General features: G+C 42.8%; 1 protein-coding gene across 4 annotated transcripts; it reads right to left on the bottom strand.

Annotated features, from left to right (window-relative positions):
* Positions 1–6: 6 nt before the first annotated feature.
* On the bottom strand, positions 7–22,236 carry rab11fip3 (RAB11 family interacting protein 3 (class II)). 4 transcript variants are annotated; one of them, XM_017418567.3, is made up of 14 exons: positions 19,632–22,236; positions 13,532–13,625; positions 10,822–10,898; positions 8,492–8,664; positions 5,525–5,725; positions 3,377–3,514; positions 2,467–2,502; positions 2,242–2,335; positions 1,906–2,150; positions 1,578–1,659; positions 1,307–1,444; positions 1,001–1,156; positions 766–906; positions 7–664 (listed from the first exon to the last, which is right to left on the bottom strand). In XM_017418567.3, exons 1-14 carry the CDS (start codon positions 21,186–21,188, stop codon positions 551–553), a joined length of 3,246 nt encoding a protein of 1,081 aa, XP_017274056.1. In that variant the 5' UTR covers positions 21,189–22,236; the 3' UTR covers positions 7–550. The 4 variants fall into 4 exon arrangements, with proteins under 4 accessions (XP_017274056.1, XP_024862210.1, XP_017274057.1 ...); XM_025006442.2 differs by having other exon boundaries at positions 21,443–22,231; XM_017418568.3 differs by lacking the exon at positions 3,377–3,514 and having other exon boundaries at positions 19,632–22,235.
* Positions 22,237–22,635: the final 399 nt, after the last annotated feature.

Raw genomic sequence — 22,635 nt, 5'->3', positions numbered from 1 at the left:
CTGCCGCCCTCGCCGCCCTCCTTATGCAGACTGAACAGAGGCATGTCGGTGGAATCAGTGAATCGTCTTTTAAAGGCCTTCGGGTATAACATCGGTATTATCGGCTTAATCGAAGGCGGACACCGTTTCTGGAAAGGGATAGGGAATCGTTTCACACTTTACAGATGTCCAGCTGCATCCGTCTGCATTCACTCACTAATGGGGGCAGGACTTGGGTCCCTCTGGCCAAAAACATGGAAGTCACCAGAACCCAAGTGCTTTCAGGGGCAGGGGGGGGGCAAACAGAACTCCTCAGAAGGAAACTCTAATAAGAAAAAGCTTTTTTTTCCCCCTACTGATAGCCACGAACTTCTTAGAAATCTATAAATGATCTTTTCTCAAAGAACATTGGGAGAGTTGTTTCATTCCAAAAGGATGTCCAGATATTTTGATTTTTACTTCCTTTCTTTGTCGTTTTCCTTTTGCCAGGTCTTCGGTAAGCATGTGTATGTTTTTACTTATTTTACAGCCTGCGGAGTCGGAGCAGGTGGCCCCTCTGGCTGTACGGAGTCTATTTGACCTCCAGGATTGAAGGGTTGGACTCCATGATGGCCACAATGATTTTGTCAATGTAGTCCTGGAGTCTGTAGTTGATTTCTTCCTGTTTGTGAACAGCCTCCATCAACTAGAAAAGAGAAAAAACAAAAGTTAGTAACTTAGGTTTAACTAAGAAGTGAAATGACATGAGATGCTTCATAACTTCTTCCTTTGTTTCCTGAACCCCACCTCAGAACGAGACACGGAGCTGATCTCAGCTGCCAGGGAGTCGGAGAAGGAGGCCGACATCAAGTTCTTGGCTCCCTGGATGCTCAGGTTGATTATCTGCCCGTTCAACTCGTCGTTCTGCTCCTTCAGAGAACGGTTGTCCTACGGAGATCCAATCAGATTGGAATACATCGTAAAACAAAGCAGCCTGGAGTGAGAGATTAGAAGTGTGGAGAACTGGGAACGCGCCTCCTACCTGTTTGAGTCTTCTGATCTCCTGCTCCAGCTCTGCTTCCCGGGTTCGGGTCTGGTACTCCTGCAGCCCCGCTCCAGGAGTACGGCCTCTCTTTGCTTCCGCCTCCAGCTTGTACAGCTGTAGGTGCTCGAGCTGTTTACGCAGGTCTTCAATCACCTGATGCACGAAGGCACCAAAGGACACGAGGAAGAGAAGAGTCAGGAGAGATCATGAAGATTTTTTTTGCACAAGACAAATGAGTGTAACATGTAAGCTTTTGATCCAATATAATATTGTGCTTTTTCTGCACAGACAAAGCAATCCTACCTCCTGAGTGTTTTCCTTCTCCTTCTGGTTTTGGTGGCGCTCATGACTCAGCTTGTCGGCCATCTTCCTGCGTGATTCCGTCTCGTCCTGCAACCTGTCTGAAACCGTTTCCACCTCATCCTGAAGCTTTCTTTTCTCCTACAAAGATGAAACAAAGGGTTAACATATTAAAACCAACAGAAAATTAACTAATGAGAAGCGAAGCCACCAATTCTGATGAGACAAACAGAAGGACAGAAGAGAAACAGACTTGTGGCGTGTTCAGGTTTACCTCCTCAAGTCTTTCTATGTTTGCTCGAAGACAGGGAACACAGGACCTCAGCTCACTGTTCTCATCATCCAGCTGTTGCAACCTGACAAACAAAACAAATCTTTTAAGATATGCACAAAACTAAAAACCCAAAGCCCACTACAAATATTTATCCCGTTTACTGACTAAATGAAAGGTCCTTTTAACGCCAGATGGGGGCAGTAAAGAGTCATGAACGGTCAAACACATGAATACGACTTAAAAACCAAACAAAAACATCAGACAGACTGATTGATTTTGTGCAACCGTGGTGCTCTAAAAGTCCCCCGCCGCTTTCTGCTCTCCTCACCTGGCCTGTAAGTTCTCCAGCTCCAGCTCCTTTTCTCGCTCCAGCTTGCTCAGGGCCTCTTTGTGACGCCGAGTCTCCTGCTGGAGCTGCTCGTCGGCCTGGAGCTCCTGCTCCTTCAGCTGCTCTTCCAGGGCGTTGGCCCGGTGCACCAGCTGAAGGTTCTCCTGGCGCAGCCGCGCGTGCTGCTCCCCCGAAGCCTCGGACTCCTTCTCCAGCTCCGCCACTCGACGCTCGAGGAGCAGCACCTGGGGAAAGATAAAGAATAAGTAAATGAGTCGACGTGTTCAAAATTTGGTGTCGGAACAATCGACTGGCCTCGACAGTTCACTCGGCTACCTTGTCTGTGATGTCGTTGTCGGCGAGCTCCAGGATGTCCCGCGTCAAGTCACTCATGGTGTCCAGAGTCATCGAGCTGTTTTGGAGGAGGTGTCTGAGTGTAAGACAAGACAGAAGCAATTATAAATCACTGGTGTGTTAAAACCTGACAAGCTGCTCATTTTAAACAACTTTGTATAATAATTTTAAGGCCTTTCTAATGAAAAAAAACTTTTTTAGACATACCTTGCCACCTTCTTGCTGGACAGCCTTTTGCCAGCACTGGACGAGGAGAAACAGAACAGGACAAAACGTCAGGAAGAGAAAAAGGATAAAGAAAAGATATCATCTCCTGGTATTCCTCTTAAACACGCTCTAATAATAATAATAATAATGAAGCCATATTTAAAAAGGCATGTTGAGGTTGTTTTGCCAGCAAAATGCTAAATTTCTGTTGAAACTACAGGGACCTCACACACAGCAGTCTAAAACACGTTTATTTGTCTCTGCAGAGCGATGATGTTGGATCAGATTGGGTCGACGGGTCGTTGCAGTATTACAGAAGCTTACAAGCTTTTAAATGTAGTTTTGCGAATGATTAAGTGCAAAACTGTGCCCTGATTTTTTTTTTTTTCTTTTCTTTTTAATAACATAATCAGAAATCTTATTTAGCTGATTAGTAACTAAGTTTGTGTAATACTGCTAATGGTCTTTAATCCCAGATCAGCAAGTCTGATCCAACACAGGCCAGTGCCGAGAAAATTTTACTCAACTATCAGAAGGCAAAAAAACCCCCACTACAAACATCACTAAAGTCAGATGAGCAGATTCTTTAACCAGTTGTGTTTTCACCCCCACCCCTCATAATGAGCTAAAGTGTATTTATTAATGCAGTGTTAGCAAAAAGAGAGCAGAGGAAGAAAAAAAAAAACGGGAACTCTGGGACAAAAACAAAATATACAAAACAAACTTAAGATGGGCGTCCACATTAGAACATAATGTGTGTGCAAACAGCATACCATCAAAACACACCGTGTTTGCAAACCAACACAGCATGCACACACTGCGAGAACACGAGCGATACTGTATCTAATCGGCACTGCAAACACATTCACGCAGCTCGTAGCCAGAGCGGGGTTGCGGACGAACGTGTTACCTAGTCATCTCTAGGAAATTGAGGCGAGCGGAGAGGTCTTCAAGACGACTTATTTGTTTGTGACACTGGCTACAGAAAAAGTCCAGCGCCTCCTCCCTGAGGAAGCTCTGAAAGCAGTCGGGGAGAGAAGCAGGTGCGCTGGAAAGAGGGAAAACAAAAAGGGGGAGGAACAAAGGTGGAGGTTGTGGTGAGTGACAGACAAGAAGGAAAGGAGGGGGGTGCAATAAAGAGACGGACAGGAGGTACTCATGAAATCCACAGGAGTTAGAAACAGTAAAAAGGAGGATTGTAGTGAGGAGACGTGAAACAGGCTGCAAGTTGTATTCTAATTACTTAAAATTAAAAATAAAGTGAGCAATCTCTTACATTTTCTCACTTTTCTGTATTCAGATGAGCTCTGGAAACTTAAACTGATCTGATCAAAGCAAAAGAAAAAACAATAATTGTTTAATTCTGTTGGGAGTTTGTCCATTTTATGAGCAGACTGTTCAGTCCTGAACGAATCAAAAACTGGCACAGGTTTCTGTTTCCATAGGCAGAAAATAACTGGAGGGTCACTCCACGGCCATATGCACCGTCACACCGAGTCACTTTCTTCCAGAGCTGCGAAGGAACACTCTGTTAAATGATGTCTACAGCCACGCGTGCGTGTGTGTGTGTGTGTGTGTGTGATCGTGCGGAACAAAAGTAACCTAGCAGTGTTTGCACGCGTGTCAGCACTGCAACATGTAGATAGACGTGTGCGTAGGCAGCGCTGCTACATGCACAACTCTGAGCACAGGCTGGCTCAAAACACAGTGACACATTCACACCGAGTGGGTGAAGTTCGTGGGATGCAGGGCTTTTTTTTTTTTTTTTCTTTTTTTGTGCGTGTGTGTGTATAATTATTTCAGCATAAACATCAAACAGATTTCTGATCAGGCTGTATAAGGAATAATGTTTCAGCAAACAGTTCCGGCAAGTAAATAGAATCAATTTACTTATGTTGCTAGAAAATGTTTATCTCACAGCCATTAGGTTATTTTTCCACCTTCTACTTCCATGACACAGCATGCTAATGAGGATCTATTTAGTTTAGAATACAAAAAATAAATAAGTGGCCCTAGTTCTAATTAATTATACAGTTGAGCATTTTATCTTATTTAATGAGATTAATGTGTTTATATCGTGTCATGCTGCTCCTGAAGCTTTTATCATTTCTATCTGGGATGAATAAAAGTATCTAGTTGTGTTAGCCCAGTTATTTCTACAAACAATAGAAAACAACAGAAGCTGTAAAATGACTGTAAAGGTATGATTAAACCAGATTATTTCCAAACTACCAATTGGTGAAAAAACTAGGCAGTTAGCCGTTAAAGAGATTCTCGGCAAGGCAAATCTTGAGAAAAAAAAAGGAAACAACAGAAAAGCACACAAGTGGGAATTACAAATTATCCAGCTTAAAGTCTATGAGGGAGAAGAAAAAAGGGAGGGAAAAACTGAGCAGAAGAGAGATAACATTCAAAATGACTGCCGAGGCCGTGTTTTTGTTTTGCAGCAGACACATGACACAGTTAGTCAGCTTGTATCTGTGGGACAGAAAGGACAAAGGCCTCTCAAGATGTCTGGACTCGATGTCCACTCCTGTCCGTCCCAGAACGCAGCAGATGCCACCTGTAACACTGACTGACTGTAAAACCTACGGCTCAAACCAGCACTGAACATCCAAAATAAGATCAGAAGAAGATGGCAGTGTATCCACATTTTCAGACTGATGGAAGAAGTCCAAAGATTTTTTTTTTTTTTCCTTCTCATCTCGCCCTTGGCGAAAAACAGGAGGCAGACAGGAGCTAGAGGGACGTCTCCAGATAGATTTTTATCAACATTTGACCTCAATATCCTTCAAAAAGAAACATTTTTTCCCTCTGAAGAATGTTAAAAAAGCATCTAAGACGAAATTAGCACAGCTGAGAATGCGACAGTGTCCCATCTTTTATCAAAAAGGGCCGATCAAAAAAAGAAGCTGTGATTTCACAGTTTGGAAAAATAGATTCCTAGTTAAATAACCTTTGGGTGTAGCTTCCTAATCCTACAGAATTAGGTAACGAAATGTAAAAGAAAGGTTTTCATAATATCCGGGCAGTGAAAGTTTAATTGTTGAGGTCGTACCTGGGAGAAAGAAGCGACGAGCCATTGACCTGCTCGGGGGTCTGTGCGAGGAGGGAGTCGCCCTCCCGCACGGAGCCCTCCACGCTGGTCTCCAGCAGCAGCTCCGACGTGTTGCTTTCCCCAAAGTCCTCAAAGTGCTCCTCCTCTCCACCGATCACCGTCACCAGGGAGTGGTTGTGGAGCTCAGAGTTCAGGGAAAACCTGAGGGGCACGTGTGACTGTGTTAGCAAGTGTTTCTAAAAACAACAAGAACCATTAAGTTAACTTTGGGTCCAACTCTTGGAAAAGAGGGAACTTGCAGAAGTGGTTCAGAGTGGTTAGAAACAATATCTGAGTGGGCAGAAACAGTTAGGTAATAATGAATTTATGAACCTCCAACTACAGTAAAACTAATCCAAGCAGAAAAGCCCAGTTTAAATCCCAAACAGGCACAAATAATCTTTCCCCTCAAGAGCAGCAGTCTGGACAGGTTCAATCACTGCTCTTCAAACGTAATCTGTTAATTCACAATAATCCCAAAGGCTGCTTTGGCTGAAACGCGTCTTGTGCTTTACATGTAACAGTAAACCGTGAAAGCAACGTTAAAAGACATTTCAAAAGAAAAGGCTCAGAGTTCGCCTCTCACCAGTTAAACCACACGGCTGAGCAGCTACATGTGGGGTTGGGTGCTGAAGTCACAGCGTAACTTTGAGTCAATGAAGGTATTTTTTTGGACAGAAAAGTTGAAAGGGTTGCCTTTCCTGCTGTCCACAGGATGAGGATGTCTAACTCAGCGAAACAGAGCTCGCCTTCTCAGCAGATAAGCATATTGCTCACATTTCTTAAACATGAGTAATGCCATTCAGTTGCCTGATTATTCAAACATCTAAAAGAAGCCATCTCTTTAATCTCATTTATCAAAGTAATGACTTAACTTTAGCTTTAGTATGATCCAGAAAAAAAAAGGCCTTTATAGTTTGAATAGTAACAGCCAGTTTTGAGGTCACTTACCCTTTGCCCTTTCTTTTACAACACGGCCCCTTACTGAGGTCCCTCACATTTAGGGACGGTGAAGAAAGAGAACGCATCTTTAAACGCCCTCCACTGCCCTGGCGTGAAAGCCTCGGGACAACTGGAGTTAAAACTCCTGACAACCAGAGTGGAATCCTGAAGTTTTACAGGTTACACCAATAAAATCAAAACCTGGACTCCAGCAGCAACAACAAAAAAAAGGAGCCAAGTCCGTTCTTTCTAACGAGCCGCCATTGTCCACCGCCACAGGCTGTACCGTTAGAAGGTTGACTGTGATTGGCGTAATCAGATTTGAGGCTCAGCAACAACTGACAGACAGTCCTGCTGACCGCTCGAGAGCCAAGTGTGTGTGGGGACAGATGCGGGGGGCACTAATCCTGTTAGATTGGTAATCTGCAGCTCAGTGTATATGCTCCTATTCTTAATACCTCATTTAATGCAGCGTCTGGCTCGGGTCAACTCAGCCAATCAGGACACGTTATGGAACCTCAGTTCATCCATAATGTCCATTTATTCATCAGTTCGTCTTCAGTGTAGCGACAAACTATTTCAAGGTTTAAAAAAAAAAAGGTTTCACCAGCACTGCTCTCTGTTGAAGGCTGTAATTGATGGAGCCACTGATACAACGAAAAGCCTGGACTTTCTAGTAAACTGAGCACCCAGTGTTTGGTAAACAGACGGCTGGAATGAGAGCGTGTCAAGGTCAGAGTCGTACAACACGAGCGTCGAACTCCAGGCAGCAGCAGAACTAACGGAATAATGGTGTGAGTAAGTGAAGGAGGTAGAAAAGAATTAGACTAGTCTTAGCCAAAGCAAAGCAAAAAAGGGGAGAACAAGAAGGGGGGAGAAAAAAAAAAGAGAGCTAAATCAACACTTCCTGGAATTCAAGGCTCACACATGGATTGGGAAGTCTAAACGCTTCCATGTCAAGCAGACCACTCCGATCTGTCATGAAGCCGGATGGACAGGTCACTCAGTCAGCAGATTCAGAGGCACTGCTGAACTTCCTCACGTGTTTGCCCAAAGGTCTATCAGCAAGAACATTTGTGCGCAGACAGAGAAATCTAGACTGCAGCGGGTTCTGGCTGAAAACGGTCTATTCTGTAGCGTGCAGCTAAAACTCGACTTCTGCCTTTGTGTCTCCTGGTAGAGCTGGCGTGGAGGGAGGTGAAGTGATATCTGGACATTTTTCACTCTACGAAGGAGTTCTACCAACTTCCAATAAAACTGAACAAACAGAACAGTCTGTGGAGCACATATTAACATCCCAACTATAAATGGATATCAATAGTCCTTGCAGAACATGTAACATATCATCACATTGTTGCTAACTGAGGTGGGATTAAATTTAACACAAACAACTCCTCCCACAACCTAAAGATTATGGAAAAAAAGAAGTGCATCCCTCATTTTATATCTGAGAAAAAGGATAATCCACTCAGATTTGAACAAGCATGGGTGAGAAATGGAAGAAGGGCCTTCATTGCTTTCAGCTTCTTGTGTTGCAGAGCACAGTTACAGGTTACACACAGAAGAAGTGCACACTACAATATGTTGAGCCGATATTCTACAGATTGTTGTACACAGGGGAGTTACAGGCATTATGTCAATGTAGTGGTGGCAGTCTACTGCCTCCGTTTAATCTGCCCGGTGACCCAGATAGAACCCAAGTGATCCAGGACTGGGCACGCAGGCTCGCAAATCATGGGATTGGTGTGAAAAAAACCTGCAGGGCTCACCTTTTGGATGAATTAAAATAACTTTTTTTAGCCAGCAGTGATCTCATTGTGTTATGATGGGGGGGATCACCACAGTCACTCAGGATCCCAGTCAGCTTTACGTAAAGTAAAAGAACTGGTTCAAAAAAACGGGTACGTGTGGCTAAACCTTTGACTGGAAATGTGAATGCATAAAAAAATATAAGCCATAAAAAGTTGAGGTTAAATGTACACGGACCTGTTTCCACCATCTTCAGGATCGTGCAGCGTCGCTTCTATGCCACTGTCCGTCTCCACATCCTCGTGCATTTCAGGAGGTACAAGAGCTCCGGTGTCCTCGTCAGTGAAGGTTTCACACTCGCTGTACGTGCTCTCAGAGCCCAGGTAGGCACTGTCTGTTACCTCATTTTGCTGAAGTGACAAAAAAACAGACAAACAGGAACATCAGAAGCCACACAAATCCATCACGATCTGATTAATTTACAACAACAATAAAGTGGGATTCTTTTTTTGTAGTTTTTATTATTGCAAACAAGGTTATGTTTACACAGCCTCTTATAATAAACTAACATGGGTTAACGAAGTATTCTGCCTGTGTTGACTTGTTATAAAAACTAATGGATCAATTTTGGCATTTATGTGAGGCAAACACTACAAACCAGTGGTTGCTTAAAAAGAGGAATAAAAATCCCTACAATTTAAAAGATGGCTCAATGTGAAGTGTAGTCAGTGACTAATCTGTGTTTTTACTTTCAGATGACAGTTTAAAAGCAACGCTTCAACACCGCTGATAAAAGTTCAACAAAACATTAGGCTGAAACCAAATCAAATGCTAAAATACTGACTCATTTTCTAAAAAAAGAACATCTAAAACAATTAGCCACTTGGAGACACATCCTTGGGTTTCAGAGCTGTAAATCAATAAAAAAGGTAACATCAGTGAGTCATGCTGCCAAGTGTTACGTACCAGTCTACATGAAGTTTCAGAAGAAGCAGGACCCAGAGGGATATTCACCATATCCAAAACCATTCTGCCCAGTTTTACTGCCCTGACATGAGAGCCTACTAATAGCTTTTACTAAAGCCTTCCTGCTTTCCCTCGCAGAAAGAGCAACAGAGAAACTCCGCTGGACGAGTGGAAATTACTGAGACACTTCGTTCGGCTTCACTGGGTGGTCACAGGGGCGGAGACAGAGACAAAGTCCAAAGAGTAACACAAGTCAGCTGTAAAGCTCAATCACCTCCTGCCAGCTCTCGGGCACTAGGTGAAAACGCCACATGATCAATACCTTTAATTTCTCCTGTTGCTACACTTCCCATCCCCGTGTTTACATCATCGATCATTAAGCCGTGTTCCACGGACCTACAGTTGCAGTGAATGAGGACTACACATCGCAACAACCTGCTTTAGCCATCTGTGCCAAGCGGAAACAAACATGCTGTTAATGAACATAGAAGAACATGGCGTTTAGAACAATGATAACAAAGAGCGACGGCCATTATCTTGTGTTAAAACCCCTATGATTACAGTCAAGAACCACATTTGCAGAGAAGAGGAGGGAGGAAAAAGGGAATACAAGTAAAAGTGTGCAGGATGGAGTGTTTTGCTTCTCGTATGCCAGGATTCAGCTAAACACCCTCACCTTGCTTGTTTTGAAAGCAAACAGCAACAGAACAGCAGCGCCATTGAGAGAGGAACCCTTTACTGCTAGGATCTTAAGGAAAAAAAACAAGACCGCGAACACAGGTGGTGGCGTGCACATGAAAAAAAAAAAGCTGAAACTTCTCAGAAAGCCTGCCTGTGTTTTCCAGTAAACAGCAACCAAGGCAGCTGGAATATTTAATGTAAAAAAATAATCTTTGCCTGGGTTTAATATACTTTTAGTTATGCCAACATCCAATTTCCAAGACACATTTTATCCACAGAAAAGCATATAATATACAATTGCATTACATCTGGAAAAAATTAAATCCTTAGCAAGTAACTTACCGTTTTTTCTAACTAAACATATTTAGGTGCCACTAAAAACCAGTGTTAGTGGTGCATATCCATGTACAACTCCTGCAGGTCTGAAACATAACAACAGGGGGCACTGACACCATACAGAGTGAAGCTCCTAAAAATAAATGTCCAGCGCTGAAAGGACACAGAACAACAGTCTAATCTTGCAGAGGCCAGCGATACTCGTGGTTAAATATACAAGTTTTGTGCGCAAGAGGAGAGAGGAATTCCAGATATGTTAACCGCTACTGTAAAAACACGAGTCCCCACACTTTCGGGAACTCCTGCACATTCCAGCCTGTTCGATATTTCTCAAAGCGTACGCAAAAGTCTCCAGCGCCAGATGCTATTTCGTGTCAGCCAAACCAGTGTGTTCAGTCTGTGGAGCGCTCCCAGAGAGGTAATGATAGGCCTGCAAGCCACTCGGCGAATTACAGCGGGAGGAAGTCAAGAGTGCACAGAGAGTTCAGCTGGTGGCCTTCACACCGTTCTGTTGTACGCACGATTAGGAGGCTGAAAGCACAACGAGACGAGAAAATGCGAACAAAAGAGCGCCAAAGTCTCACCTCATCGTATTCCTCGGGGCAGCCCACAGCTCCATCCCCTGGACTGTAGTTTACATTGTAGAGCTGTGGCTCGGGGCCTGGGAATATGAGAGCAGGAAGACAGGTTTAATGTGAGCAGAACAAACAGAGTCAAACAGTAACAGAGCCTCTACAAACATAAACCTGATGAAAAAAAAGAACAGACGTCACCGTGTAAACAGATACTTAATATGCAGAAAGAAGATCATTCAAGGTGTCTCAGCTTGTTTACGCTCCGTCTACAGTGTCCCCAAAAAACAGTTCTGTTAAGACCTGATTATATTGTTACAAACAAATAAATAAAAAAACACCAAGTAATAAAAACCTTGGTCAAAAATGTCCTGTAAAAAAATACCACACTGAAATTATCCGATTTAAGCGTGCAGCTTAAAATCCTTTTTTTATTACACATTTATATCATCTAACTGATAACACAAAAGAGACATCACTTTTTTGCATCAAATATTAATTTAAGGAAAAATAATATGTCTTGAGGAAATACAAATGAATTTGAGGAAATATGAATTTATGAACATTTAATTTCAGAGCCTGAGGATTTCTTTTTTATGAGAATGACAAACTGTTAAGGAAATTAGTCTTTTTTTTTTTTCTTTTTTTTAATGAAATGTATCCAAAACGGTCCCTCTATCTTGGATAAAAAAGTAATGCTTAAAAAAATAAATAAATAAACAGCTGCAATGTCATCAGTTACTTAGACGGTTTCCAATTCATTTTATTTTACAATGAGGTGGCACCTTTTCTTAAAGTCATTTCAAAAGCACTTTTGACTGGAAAAACAAAATTTTTTTCCCTCTTTAATGTGATCGCTTCAGTAAGCAGAAAGCACATTTAATACCTCGAGCTCTAACCGCCCTGCTTAAGCATATTTACAGTCAGCAATCTAAGAGCGAAGTGACCGTAAACACGGTGCGACTTCTACACTTACATTTCCACAAAACCAGACAGCCCAGCAGCACAAATCTGCCGAAAGCCCAGCTCACATTTATATTCATCAATAACGGCTGTCTACTGAAACCATCTGCAACCGGCAGTGTAACCTGAGACGGGCCGTCGAAAGTCCCATCAGCCACTGCGTCTCTTGTGTCTAGTAAACAGAGCTGTGAATAGTGCCCTGCTGAGAGGAGAGAACATAGTGATTCCAGTATTTCAGCAGACCCGAGGGGTTTGGTGCCCTGGGACTTATGTAACCCTTTGCTTTTTGAGCCACAAAGACACTGCAGGCGGTTAAACTGAAACGGGCACAGAGAACAACACCTGCAGCCTCCTGGCATAACGTCACACACCTCCGCCCAGTTTTGTTGTTCAGGACATGCCAGAGCCACCGCAAGGTGTAAAGGCATTTCCACGGCCTACAGCCATGTCTTTATATTACTAGTTAACTTTTCTTTGACAACTGGGGCAGATATTAAAGCCAGGAGGACGAGGAGGAGGAGGGGGAATGCAATAAGACTGATACTGAAACTAATTCCCCAAGCAGGTACAGCAGGTTTTGGCTTCTTTTCACATCACAATAGTTGTAAACAAATCCAGTAGATCAACTGATAAATTCTTTGGCTGGGAGTAAAAAATAATAATAATTTAAAAAAAAAGCATATTTGAAATTTACAGTAAGTGTATGAGCAATGTTACTGTAAAATATTGATCGTACGGTGATGGGAAACTGTTCTCCAGCAAGAAATATTGAATTCATTCATCAAAATGTCAAGCTGCAGTTAAAATACCAAAGAGGAACGTGGGACAAAGACTGGCCGCTGAAGTGACAACAGTGAAATCCTAGATTCAAACGTGCGTCAGCTAAACAATTTAACAAAAAAGAAAAAAAAAAAAAAAGTACACATGGTCCTGATAGACCTCACTCTGGCACATATTGCAAACCTGGTCTACCTGTAAAAATAAAGACCGTGGAGAAGGTCCGGCAGTATTTAAACAGAAGTTGTGAAAAGATGCGAAGTTCAACTACCACTGAAAGTAACCATACTTGTCTAAATATGACAGTAAAAGAATGCCTCGTGCTTTTACTGTGATTTTTACAATTACAGTGACGAGTAGGAGCAGACACGTCTAAAACAGGGCAGAAAGAGGACAGGACAGTAAATAATTAAAGCGAATAGGACACTCAGCCCAAACCTCATCTCTGCCACTCCCGCTCTGAAAGCCTGTCAGCCCGTGTGTGTGTGTGTGTGTGTGTGTGTGTGTGTGTGTGTGTGTGTGTGTGTGTGTGTGCCTCACGCTTTCCAGCGAATAACTTATTAATGAGCTGCGTAACAAGAGCTGACTAACCCAAAAAGCCTTGGAAAGGAGTCCTAGAAATCAATAGGATGGATGGACTGAGGCATCAGTTGTACTGCTGAGATAGCTTTGTCACGCTCTCAACATCGCCAAACACTCAGTGAGCGCTGCACACAGCTACATTAGTCCCTGAAAGAAATGCAAATCTGATACATTACTTTATAGTTTAATGTCAGCTGAAGACTTCATTCAGGGACTGTGTGAAACAGTTGTAAAAGATTTAGGTCTTGTTACATCCAAATAAAAAGCAATTCTGATTTATAGTCATCAGGAATTACCAACTGGGTTGCCAAATATCCAGATCTGCAAGTCTTTAAAGGGTCATAATGAAGGTAAACAAGGAAGAGAGTTCCTCAAAACCAAAGAGATGTGTTGACCTCACCTCCATTACTAATTGCAGAAATGCCACGGTGGAAATCTTCAAAACTGATGACCCCGAGGCCACTGGGATCCAAGAACTTGGTCAAGTCCTTCACCTGGAAGAAATAAAACGCCGTCAAAACCAGCTTTGCCATGGCAGAGATAATAAAAACAAACCACAAAGCAGTCATTTTCCCTGCTTAGCTGCTTTGAGGTGATGTAAGAAATGATGTAAGAAGAAGTTTTTTGCAAAAAAAAAAAAAAAAAAGACTAAATGACCAAGAGGCAGTGTTTGCATTGTGACTTCACTGCTACAGAACACAGTTTTCAAGAGCAGCTCAGCATTTTTTCCCTGAATACAGGCCGGGTTAAGAAAATTAAAACACTGCCAGCAAGGCAGCATATTCTGATTACAGAGCAGAAAGTCACCAATAAAACACTCGTGACTTTCAGAAGAAAAATCAACTTTTGCAGATGTCAAGCGTTTGAATTTATTGGATTTGGAGCAATAATGGGTTTACAGCTGTACAAAGGGTACAGTCTTTAAACTAATTGGATTCTGGCAAGAAAAAACAACAACAGAAATGTGTCACTACAAGGTTTTATATGCAGGCTTTAATGATTTCAACACGAACTTGGTACCATATTAGCAAAGATTTAAGCAAAAAGGTTTGATGGGATATCCAGATCGCTTACTGAAACACAGATGTTCTGTTAAACATTTATAACACGAAGCAATAAGGCTTTTTGTGCACAGAAGCTGTAAAAAAAAATAGGTTACATAAGTGCACCTACATACTGCGTCTTCCTTCCCTCAGTATCCTGGCAACCAATCCCTTACTTATTTTTTGTACATATGTGGGAATAAACCTCCCAAAGGCTTTACCTGGAAATGAGACAGAAATCTGTCTGCAAAACTATCTGTCCACCAAGCTTTAATGTGGATTTGTTGTGGCAGAAATAATAAAATGCCATCGTAAAGATGACATAATATACAGTGTGTAATATTACTAAAATAAAATGCTGTAGCTGGGATGAAGCATCTGAGATAGAGATTTTAGCTTATTTCCTTGAGAAAGCAAGCAGAAAACATCAACGTTGCCATTTCTCTTATGTGCTTCTCTCTATGCTACTTATACCAATTACAGATGAAAACAAGTTGATCTCCTTAGCAACGCTGAGCTCTGACTCAAAGAGGCTGAAAATCCTAATAAACTGACTCCAAACAACCCCTGTGGCTTATTATCTGGGCTTGAGTCATCAAACCCAGCTGTAAAAAAAAAAAAAAAAAAAAGACGAGATCTCACTGAACGATGGTGTGAGGACACTGCAGTGTTAGGCTCACTGCACAACTTTCACCTCTGCTGTGGTACCTTTCCACAAAGCAGAAAAAAAAAAGTCCTTCGTAAAGGGTTTTTCATGGGTTGAATCTGAGTTCAGCGGTTGGCGTCTGATTGTAGCTTTCAGTTTTCTGCCTGACAGCGGAGAATCCGTTTACAGGAAACCGTTTTTGTTCCACGCAGCGTTTCAGAGACACCTCTGCCGGGCGAAGGTGTGGAAAAGCTGAGGTGCGAGCAGGGAATTCATTTTAACGTTCCTATGACATTTTCACACGCCTGTTATAATTAGCAGGAAAGCGCTGGCACTCAATCGTGTTTCTTCACTCGGGCCCAGTCGGCTCACTAATAAATTTACAACCGTGCTGGCTGCCAAACAAAAGGTTTTTGAGCTCCTGTATTGTGGAAGCAATCAATGGCCTACATTTGGCTTGTTCGTACTTTGCAGCGGCCCTTGAGATCTTGTGAGCAGAAGCCTGTTGGTTATTTCTAGGTCTAACCTAAAAACTAAAGAGGTGAACGTGATCTCAGAACTGCAAAAGCCTCTGCACAGCTGATTACATAGAAAAAAAAAATTATTTTCAGAATTTAACCTTAAGGAGCCAAGTGTTTGTGCGTTTTGTCAAAAACTAAAAACTCATGTTTTACTGAATTTCTTGCTTTAACTAATTTTTCCTAAATTTCATCAACTGACCCATTTCCTCATCTTTCAAAGTGCTGAAAAATGATGACATTTGCTTGTGTCAAACTAAAGCAATTCCTCAATCTAAAAAGATTCAGCATGGATTCTTACTGAAAAGCTATTTTATTATCTAATAACCTTTTCTCAGCTGTCGACAGCATCTTTGTCACGTAACACCTAAAATCGTAGGTGTTACTTTAGAAGATGTTTTTCTGCATGACCTTTGTTTTTTTAATTTTAGAATATTATGCACCTCAAAAGTTTAACCACAAAGACGGTTAAAAACTCAAACACAGTTCCACGGCTTAGTGGAGCAGAAAAAAAAAAAAAAGGCGCTGTGGTTTTTCTGTTTCCTGTATTTGTGTTTAATCAGTGCCGGGGCACGCCTGACTGCCTCCACACAGACCACTGCTGAGCAGAACCCCACCAAGAAGAATACCCCTCAGTGACGGTCGCCTTCAAAGGAGGGGGGGTTTCACAAACGTCCTGAAACAAAAACTCTGCTTACCATAATCATAAGCCTACCGGGGTGGCAAAAGTGATGCGGAACGGAAGAAAATAACTTTGACAAATGTGTTTTCCGGAGCGAGCTCTTGAGCGAGGATGTTTTAGACCATGGGACATTCCATTGTGGATTAGCGGCGCAGGACATAAAAGCAGGGGGGTGAGGGGAGGAAGAGGCTGGCCAAAGTTGGGTCACACAAACACAAAGTGGTTCAGTTTAGTAAAGAATTGGGGTTAAAACCCAAACTAGGGACTGGAGGACAGAGGGGTCCTTTTAGGAGCTAAACGCACTAATTTGATGCATGGTCAAAATAAATGACAGCAAGCCATGATCTGTTCTTCAGTTTTCCCAACACAGTCCGGAAATATCACTAAACTCCAGCAAATGAGATGGATTAACTTCACACCAGCAGCAGAAGCTACAGGAAAAGAAAAAGTTTTTTGGGGGGAACTGTGTCTCACCCAAGAAAGTAAGGGAGAGCGGAGCCAGCATTTAGAATCATAATTCAACAGAATCATAATTTAACAGCACGTTTGTGGGAGTTTAGGGGAACGCCTTATCGAACTCATTTGTTAGTAAAAACCTCTTGTTTTATCAAACGATGTGAAAACTTTGCCTTCTTAAATGATGTACACAGACGACGCTTTGGATACTGGTGAGCGCTGGAAGGCTCCACATTACGATGATAACATTAAAACAAACGCAGCATGTGTTAGGGACCGCATTTATGCTATCACGTTCAAAAATAATTCGGGAGGAAGCATTTGTATGCTCGGCATACTAATGCCAGCTGACATTTATGCAAATACCACATGAATGCTTCCCTGCTGTCAGGTTTATTGGGAAATTTTCAAAGACGTGATGGAAAGAATGCAAATCCTACTTCACAACCTCAATATGGCAGCATAAAAAAAAAAAAGGTATATAATAAAAACAAGGAATATTATGCACAAGATTTTGTCTAAATTAAAACAAAAATGTCCTTTAAGTTCTTCTAAACCTCTTAACACCAGCCTCAACCTCATCTCTAATTGTTTTACGAATGTTCAAACATCAGTAGTTTTCTGTCCCTGTAATTTTCTCAACCGCATGCTTAAATTTTGTGTTACCTCCACTGCTTAAAGTATAATTTTGTGGATCCGACTTGCTCGGGCATGGAGGTTATTCAAACTGTGTTTACCTCCAGATTACTGTAATACAAGGGTATATCAGGGCAAAGCCTGTTCAAATATGTAAAGTACATTCATATGTACTCCAGCTGATAATGAGGGGAGTCAAACGTGTGCTGCCTCGACAAACGGCGCAATCAAGATGTGTGTTGACCTTGTTAGCTCAGACTTGACTCCTACAGACCCTTGTGTCTGAAAAAAAAAAATGAGCGCCAAATCTACTGGAAGGCTACATTTATTAGAAAGGATTCCACAAATTCTGAAGGATAAGTCTGTCTACTTTCAGTTTTCTTCCTATAAATGAAAAATGTAAGACAAGGCGAGGGCTTTAACTTCTGGCTCGGTGAAAGAACAGAAATTTAACAAAAGTTAACTGTGAGGGTGAAAATGAGCTCCTGCGGCTCCAGTTTAACAAATATGACAGCCAGAAAACGGAGGGAACGAGAAATCGATCTTCTAAACCTCGTTAACAATGTAATTTCAACCTTTCAGATGCAGAGGGCCAAAAGAAACTGTTAAGCAGGAAGTAACCCCTTGCAGAAATCGATGTTAACAGAATAAACCCCGAATCGTAAAAAGAAGACTCAGCGGCTTGTTAAAGCTCCAGCATTCCTCCGCACATCAACAGGTGAAACTGATTTACATCAACCTACAACAAACGCTTTATTTTTCCGCTCCTAAAGAAGAAGGCTGTGGCAGTTGTTGGACAGCAAATAAACCAAGTTCCTCTGACTCAGGAAAATACATTTTTCTCCTAATCCTTTGCAATTCTCTGGCTGGGGAGCCACAGATACCTATGGCTAGACATGGGACAAATCAGGGGAAATACAGGCGCTTTGAACTGGGAGAGGAGGGATTAAAAGCATTAGTGAGGCAGCCACACACGCACACACACACACTGTGTGTATGTGGAGCACCAGCAAGTGCCCATGCTCAGCCAAAAACTGCAAATATAAGTTTAAGAGCTTGGATCTTCTTAAATAAACAATAAGTCAAACATTTGACCCAATCTTGTTAACATCACAAATATTGTAGAAAGTCTTACAAACCATGAGTAAAAACCAACAGGTGAAGCCCATCTTTAGGGTTAGTCCGGGCTGAGATTGTTGGAAACTAGTTGGCAACAAAAAAATATGTTAAAGTAGGCAAGTTATCAGTAAAGTCTTAATAAATCCTAAGCGTTTGCAACCAGCCAGCCTTGCAGCCGTGTTTTGAAAAGAATCTGAAAATCACAGCTTAGTATTTTAGGTCATCTCTTGTCTACTTTGAGAGAAAATCCGTCACTCGAAGCATTTGAGCCTGTTCAAAACTCAGGCGAGAAGACTGCGAGCTTCTGAGGCTCACGAGGAAACTGAGAACCCCCGCAAACGTCTCGAGACATCTGAGACTCCCTCACAAATGGCCCACAGTCACAGCCCAGTGAAAAACTACCAGCAACAAATTTAAAAAGAAAAGAATATCAAAATACTTTCACCTGAATTCTTTTCAAGCTAATTTATTGCAATCTGAAGCAATTATTAGAGAAAAACTTGAATGATTTATAAGACTCTTTTAGAGTATTTTTCAAAGACGTGATGGCCTTGCTGAAACTCAGTGATTCTTGTAAAGTAGAAGCACCCAGAAATGAAACTGAAGTAGTTACGAGTATAAAACCTGTGATCTCTGTCAAAGGTTTCAACTTTCAACTGAAGTCAGAGCCAAACACTACATTTCCTGGAGAAGGTTATACATCTATTTAAAAAAAACAGGTTCAAATTGAATGCAAAGGTCCTTTAACTTTGTTATAAAAAAATAGAAATAAAAACGTTGGCCTCCTGCATAGAGGAAAAAAGGTTACAACAGAGGAGCGAGGGACATGGGTGGAGCAACAGTCATGCCACAAGAGATAATCCCAGACCACATGATATGTAAATGAGATGAATCTTTGTCATTTGACATATGGAGGAGATCCAGGCCCGACTGATTTAATGACAGACAATATGGTTGGCAGATTTATCTAACAGCTAACCCAGATCCTAGCTCTTAAATGCACACCAAAAGATAAATGACACACTAATCCAGGCCTGGTTTAACATGTTGCTTGTTTGTAATCCCATTGAAATTAATCAAAATGTTAAAAAATTTGGAAACCAGAGATTACAGGAAACATTTCCTTTTTTCTAATCTCTGTATCAAACATTTAGCACTAGGACTTAAATAGCTTAAAATGGTTTGGATCTTACAAAACCTAAAAGCACTGAGAGGAGTGAAATCAGTGGATGAAATTCAAGTGATTGAATTAAACAGGCTTCTTGCGGTGTTACTTCTAGAGTCAGGCGGAAAATCAATAATAAATGGAGTTGTGTATCATTTTACATGGAGTTTCACTCAACATGCGATGCCCAGAAGAGGCCCTTCTGGGCAAAGAGCGCAGAGACGAGGCATCTCACCTGATCGGCCCCATAGGCAGCTGCAAACTCCATAAACTCCTCAATACGAACAAAGCCATCTCCATCCTGGTCCAAAGCATCAAATACAGCTTTCAGAGGAGAGACATCCTCTTCTCTCGGGGTTACAGCCGAGACCATTGGCAGTGAGTCATCTCCCACCATCTTAGAGGGGGAAATTGTCTCCACGGTCTGCTCACTAGTCCATCCAGTTTCTGAAGAAGGTAGGTTAATGTCCTGAACTGAAAAATCAAAAGAGGCCGCTTCACGTGCGTCAGTCAACCTGTCCACTTCCCTCTGCTCGGCTTTCGGACTGAGCGCGCTTCCTGTTTTCAAGTCCTCGTGTGGTTTCGGGTCCCAAGACTCGCCGTCATCGGGAACCTCTTCGACAGTCAAGCACAGATCCAGAGCCATTTCCCCGTTCTCCCGATTTCCGGCTTCGACGCAAATCTTCTTGTCCATCAACTCCTCAGAGACGCTCTCCACAGAGTTCCTCTCACTGGTGAGATCGTCGTGACAGCAGGCATCTTGAGTCAGAGCGAGTGTCAGAAGAGAGGGTTTGTCTGGCAGACTCTGAGAATGTGAGTCATTCTCACTTATCTCCTCCGGAGGAAAATTTCTAATTAGAGCACCATCTGCATTTGCCACCCCTGACTCGTCTGTTGATACCTCTAACGGAGTACCTGAGCAGACATCAGACGCAGGACTGGCAGGACATAAGCTACTGTCAAAATCTGGAACGTCCAAATCCAACAAAGGCACAGATCCTTCAAAATGCTCCTGTGGTTTGCCGACGTGGCTACGCGGCTGGCAGCTCTCAAGTAAACCTTGCACTGTAGCGCTACAGGTTATAGGCAGATCAGTCACTTGATCGGGGAATAAACCTTTGTCTCCGGTTTCAGGTGACAAAGTCTGTAAGGGAGGGAGACCAGCCTGCTCCACAGTAACACCGTGCAGGTCTGGCTCACTTGTGGATTCCTGGGCGAAACAAGAAAGCTCATCGGAGAGATCCACCAGCAAAAATGGATCCGCCGCATTAGTCTCTGGATTCCTCCTAGAAGCTGGAGAAGATGGCACGCTGAGGTTGATCAAGTCCGCCTGGCCACCGAGGACATTAGAGCCCTCGAGAGAGTTGTTTTGTGTAAAAGTCAGCTCCTCGCTGGCAGTCGTTTTTTCCGACACATCAGGGAAGTTGGAAGAAAACAGCCACGACAACGTGCAGTCATTAATTCCATCGAGTCCTTCGGTTTTGTCTGCGCAAGACAATTCCTGTAAATGGGAAGCTTGGGAAACCATGGGCTGTCCTCCCTCAAAATGCAGATCCCCTTTATAAAAATCGGAAGAGATTTTTATAAAGCTGTCGAGCTCGAAGGGCTTGTCCACAAAAAGATTTTCCTCCTCGCCTTTTGGAAAAGTGTCATGCTTGTCATCCAAACCTGCCTGGCCACTCTTGGGACAGAGCACACCTCCGCTGTTTGACGGCTGAAATCCCAGAGGAAATGGCTGCTCGGGATCCCACTGAGTGTGCCCCAAAGGGCCGGACACGACTGTCGGCTCCATTTAGGCTAGTCCTCCTTACAAACTCGAGAAAGCCTGAAACATTTTTTTTTTATCTGACAGCAGTGGTCAGGACACAAGTCCTCAGCTTTAACGCCATGCTTTGACGCAGCATCTCCAAGCAAGAAACAGGTGGGAGGATTACAATTAAAATATTGGACCAGCAGCACAAACTAGAACCGGAAGTTTCGCCGAGACATCACCTATCGTGTTCATTTTTGCCTAATTAAACAGTACTTGGACAGGTTTGGACTCACGCTGTGTCTTTCTCCTGTCATGGCAGCACGCCCGACGTCAATGAGCCCTTACTTTCCGACGTGACGTCCCCCACCTGAGGCGACGCAACGTTTAAAAATGTCACGAGACCCTTTAAAACGAAATGACACGAATTAACGGGTGTTTGTCAACATTAGCTTTCTTAGCCGAATATCTAATCTCGTCTGTCGTAGGGAGCCCGAACGAACACCAAATGACCTCCAGCTGCGGCGTTTAAATTATAATTACGAAGCGAGAAAGCACATGTATCTCCCCGGCCGTCTCTTCAAGTGATTTTATGTTAGCAACGAACGTTAACTCCTCCCTTCTCCGCGGCCATTGGTCGAGGGCGCTGCTAACCGACTAGCTCCAGAAATTAGCCTCTAACGCGACGAGCGGTTCGGCTTCTCCCCCCAGCTACTTGAACGAAACAAAATGTTGGCTCTCTGAATTGAAAATGACATAAACAGCTGTCCGTTCGTAGTAAGGCGCTAATTGTTTGTTTCCTTTCCCCCTTTTTTCCCACAGCGTCAATCCACCTGTGTCCAGCGCAAGACAGGACAGGCCAGAAGAGAGTGACGAGTCGAAACCGTTATTTCCTCGGATCCCTCCGCCGTCCTCGCCTTACTGTCTCGCCGGGCTCACCGCCCCGCGCTCGGGGTCACGGGGAAACCACCAGAATGTGAAACGAAGCTCAAGGAATGCCATCGTGAACGGAGTCAGTCCATCGGGTGTTGGATCGCAGAAACGCCGAAGGCTCTCGCATCAGCATCAGCAGTGTCCCATCCTCCTCCTCCGCCTCCTCCAGCCGCATACACACCGCTGACGTTTCGCGCATGCGTAGAAAATACCCCGCAGTATCACTGGCATCACACCAGCTAACAACTGGGACTTTATTTCCGTTTGAAATCAAATCTCACTTTTATTAATTTTATTCTTATTAAAAAATGTAGTCTGTTGCGTATGCGCCAGGGAAGGCTGCAATTCAGGAGAAGCTGCTTAGCACAGTCATCACTAGGTCACAGTTTAAGAATAACAAATGAATCCCTTAGAGTTTTAATTTATTTAAAGTTGAGAACCCACCAGCGGATCAATATTTTTTCGTATAAGCATTAACTACTCAATAATTTAATGAAACAAACACCAATAGCGTTCTAAAACTGTAGAGGTTTCTTACTCTAAATGTGTTATTGTG

This window comes from Kryptolebias marmoratus, linkage group LG17 (genome assembly GCF_001649575.2).
Source record: "Kryptolebias marmoratus isolate JLee-2015 linkage group LG17, ASM164957v2, whole genome shotgun sequence".
Taxonomy (NCBI): domain Eukaryota; kingdom Metazoa; phylum Chordata; class Actinopteri; order Cyprinodontiformes; family Rivulidae; genus Kryptolebias; species Kryptolebias marmoratus.
Note: the sequence above shows the minus strand (reverse complement) of the source record. Positions and strands in the feature narration are given on the sequence as shown.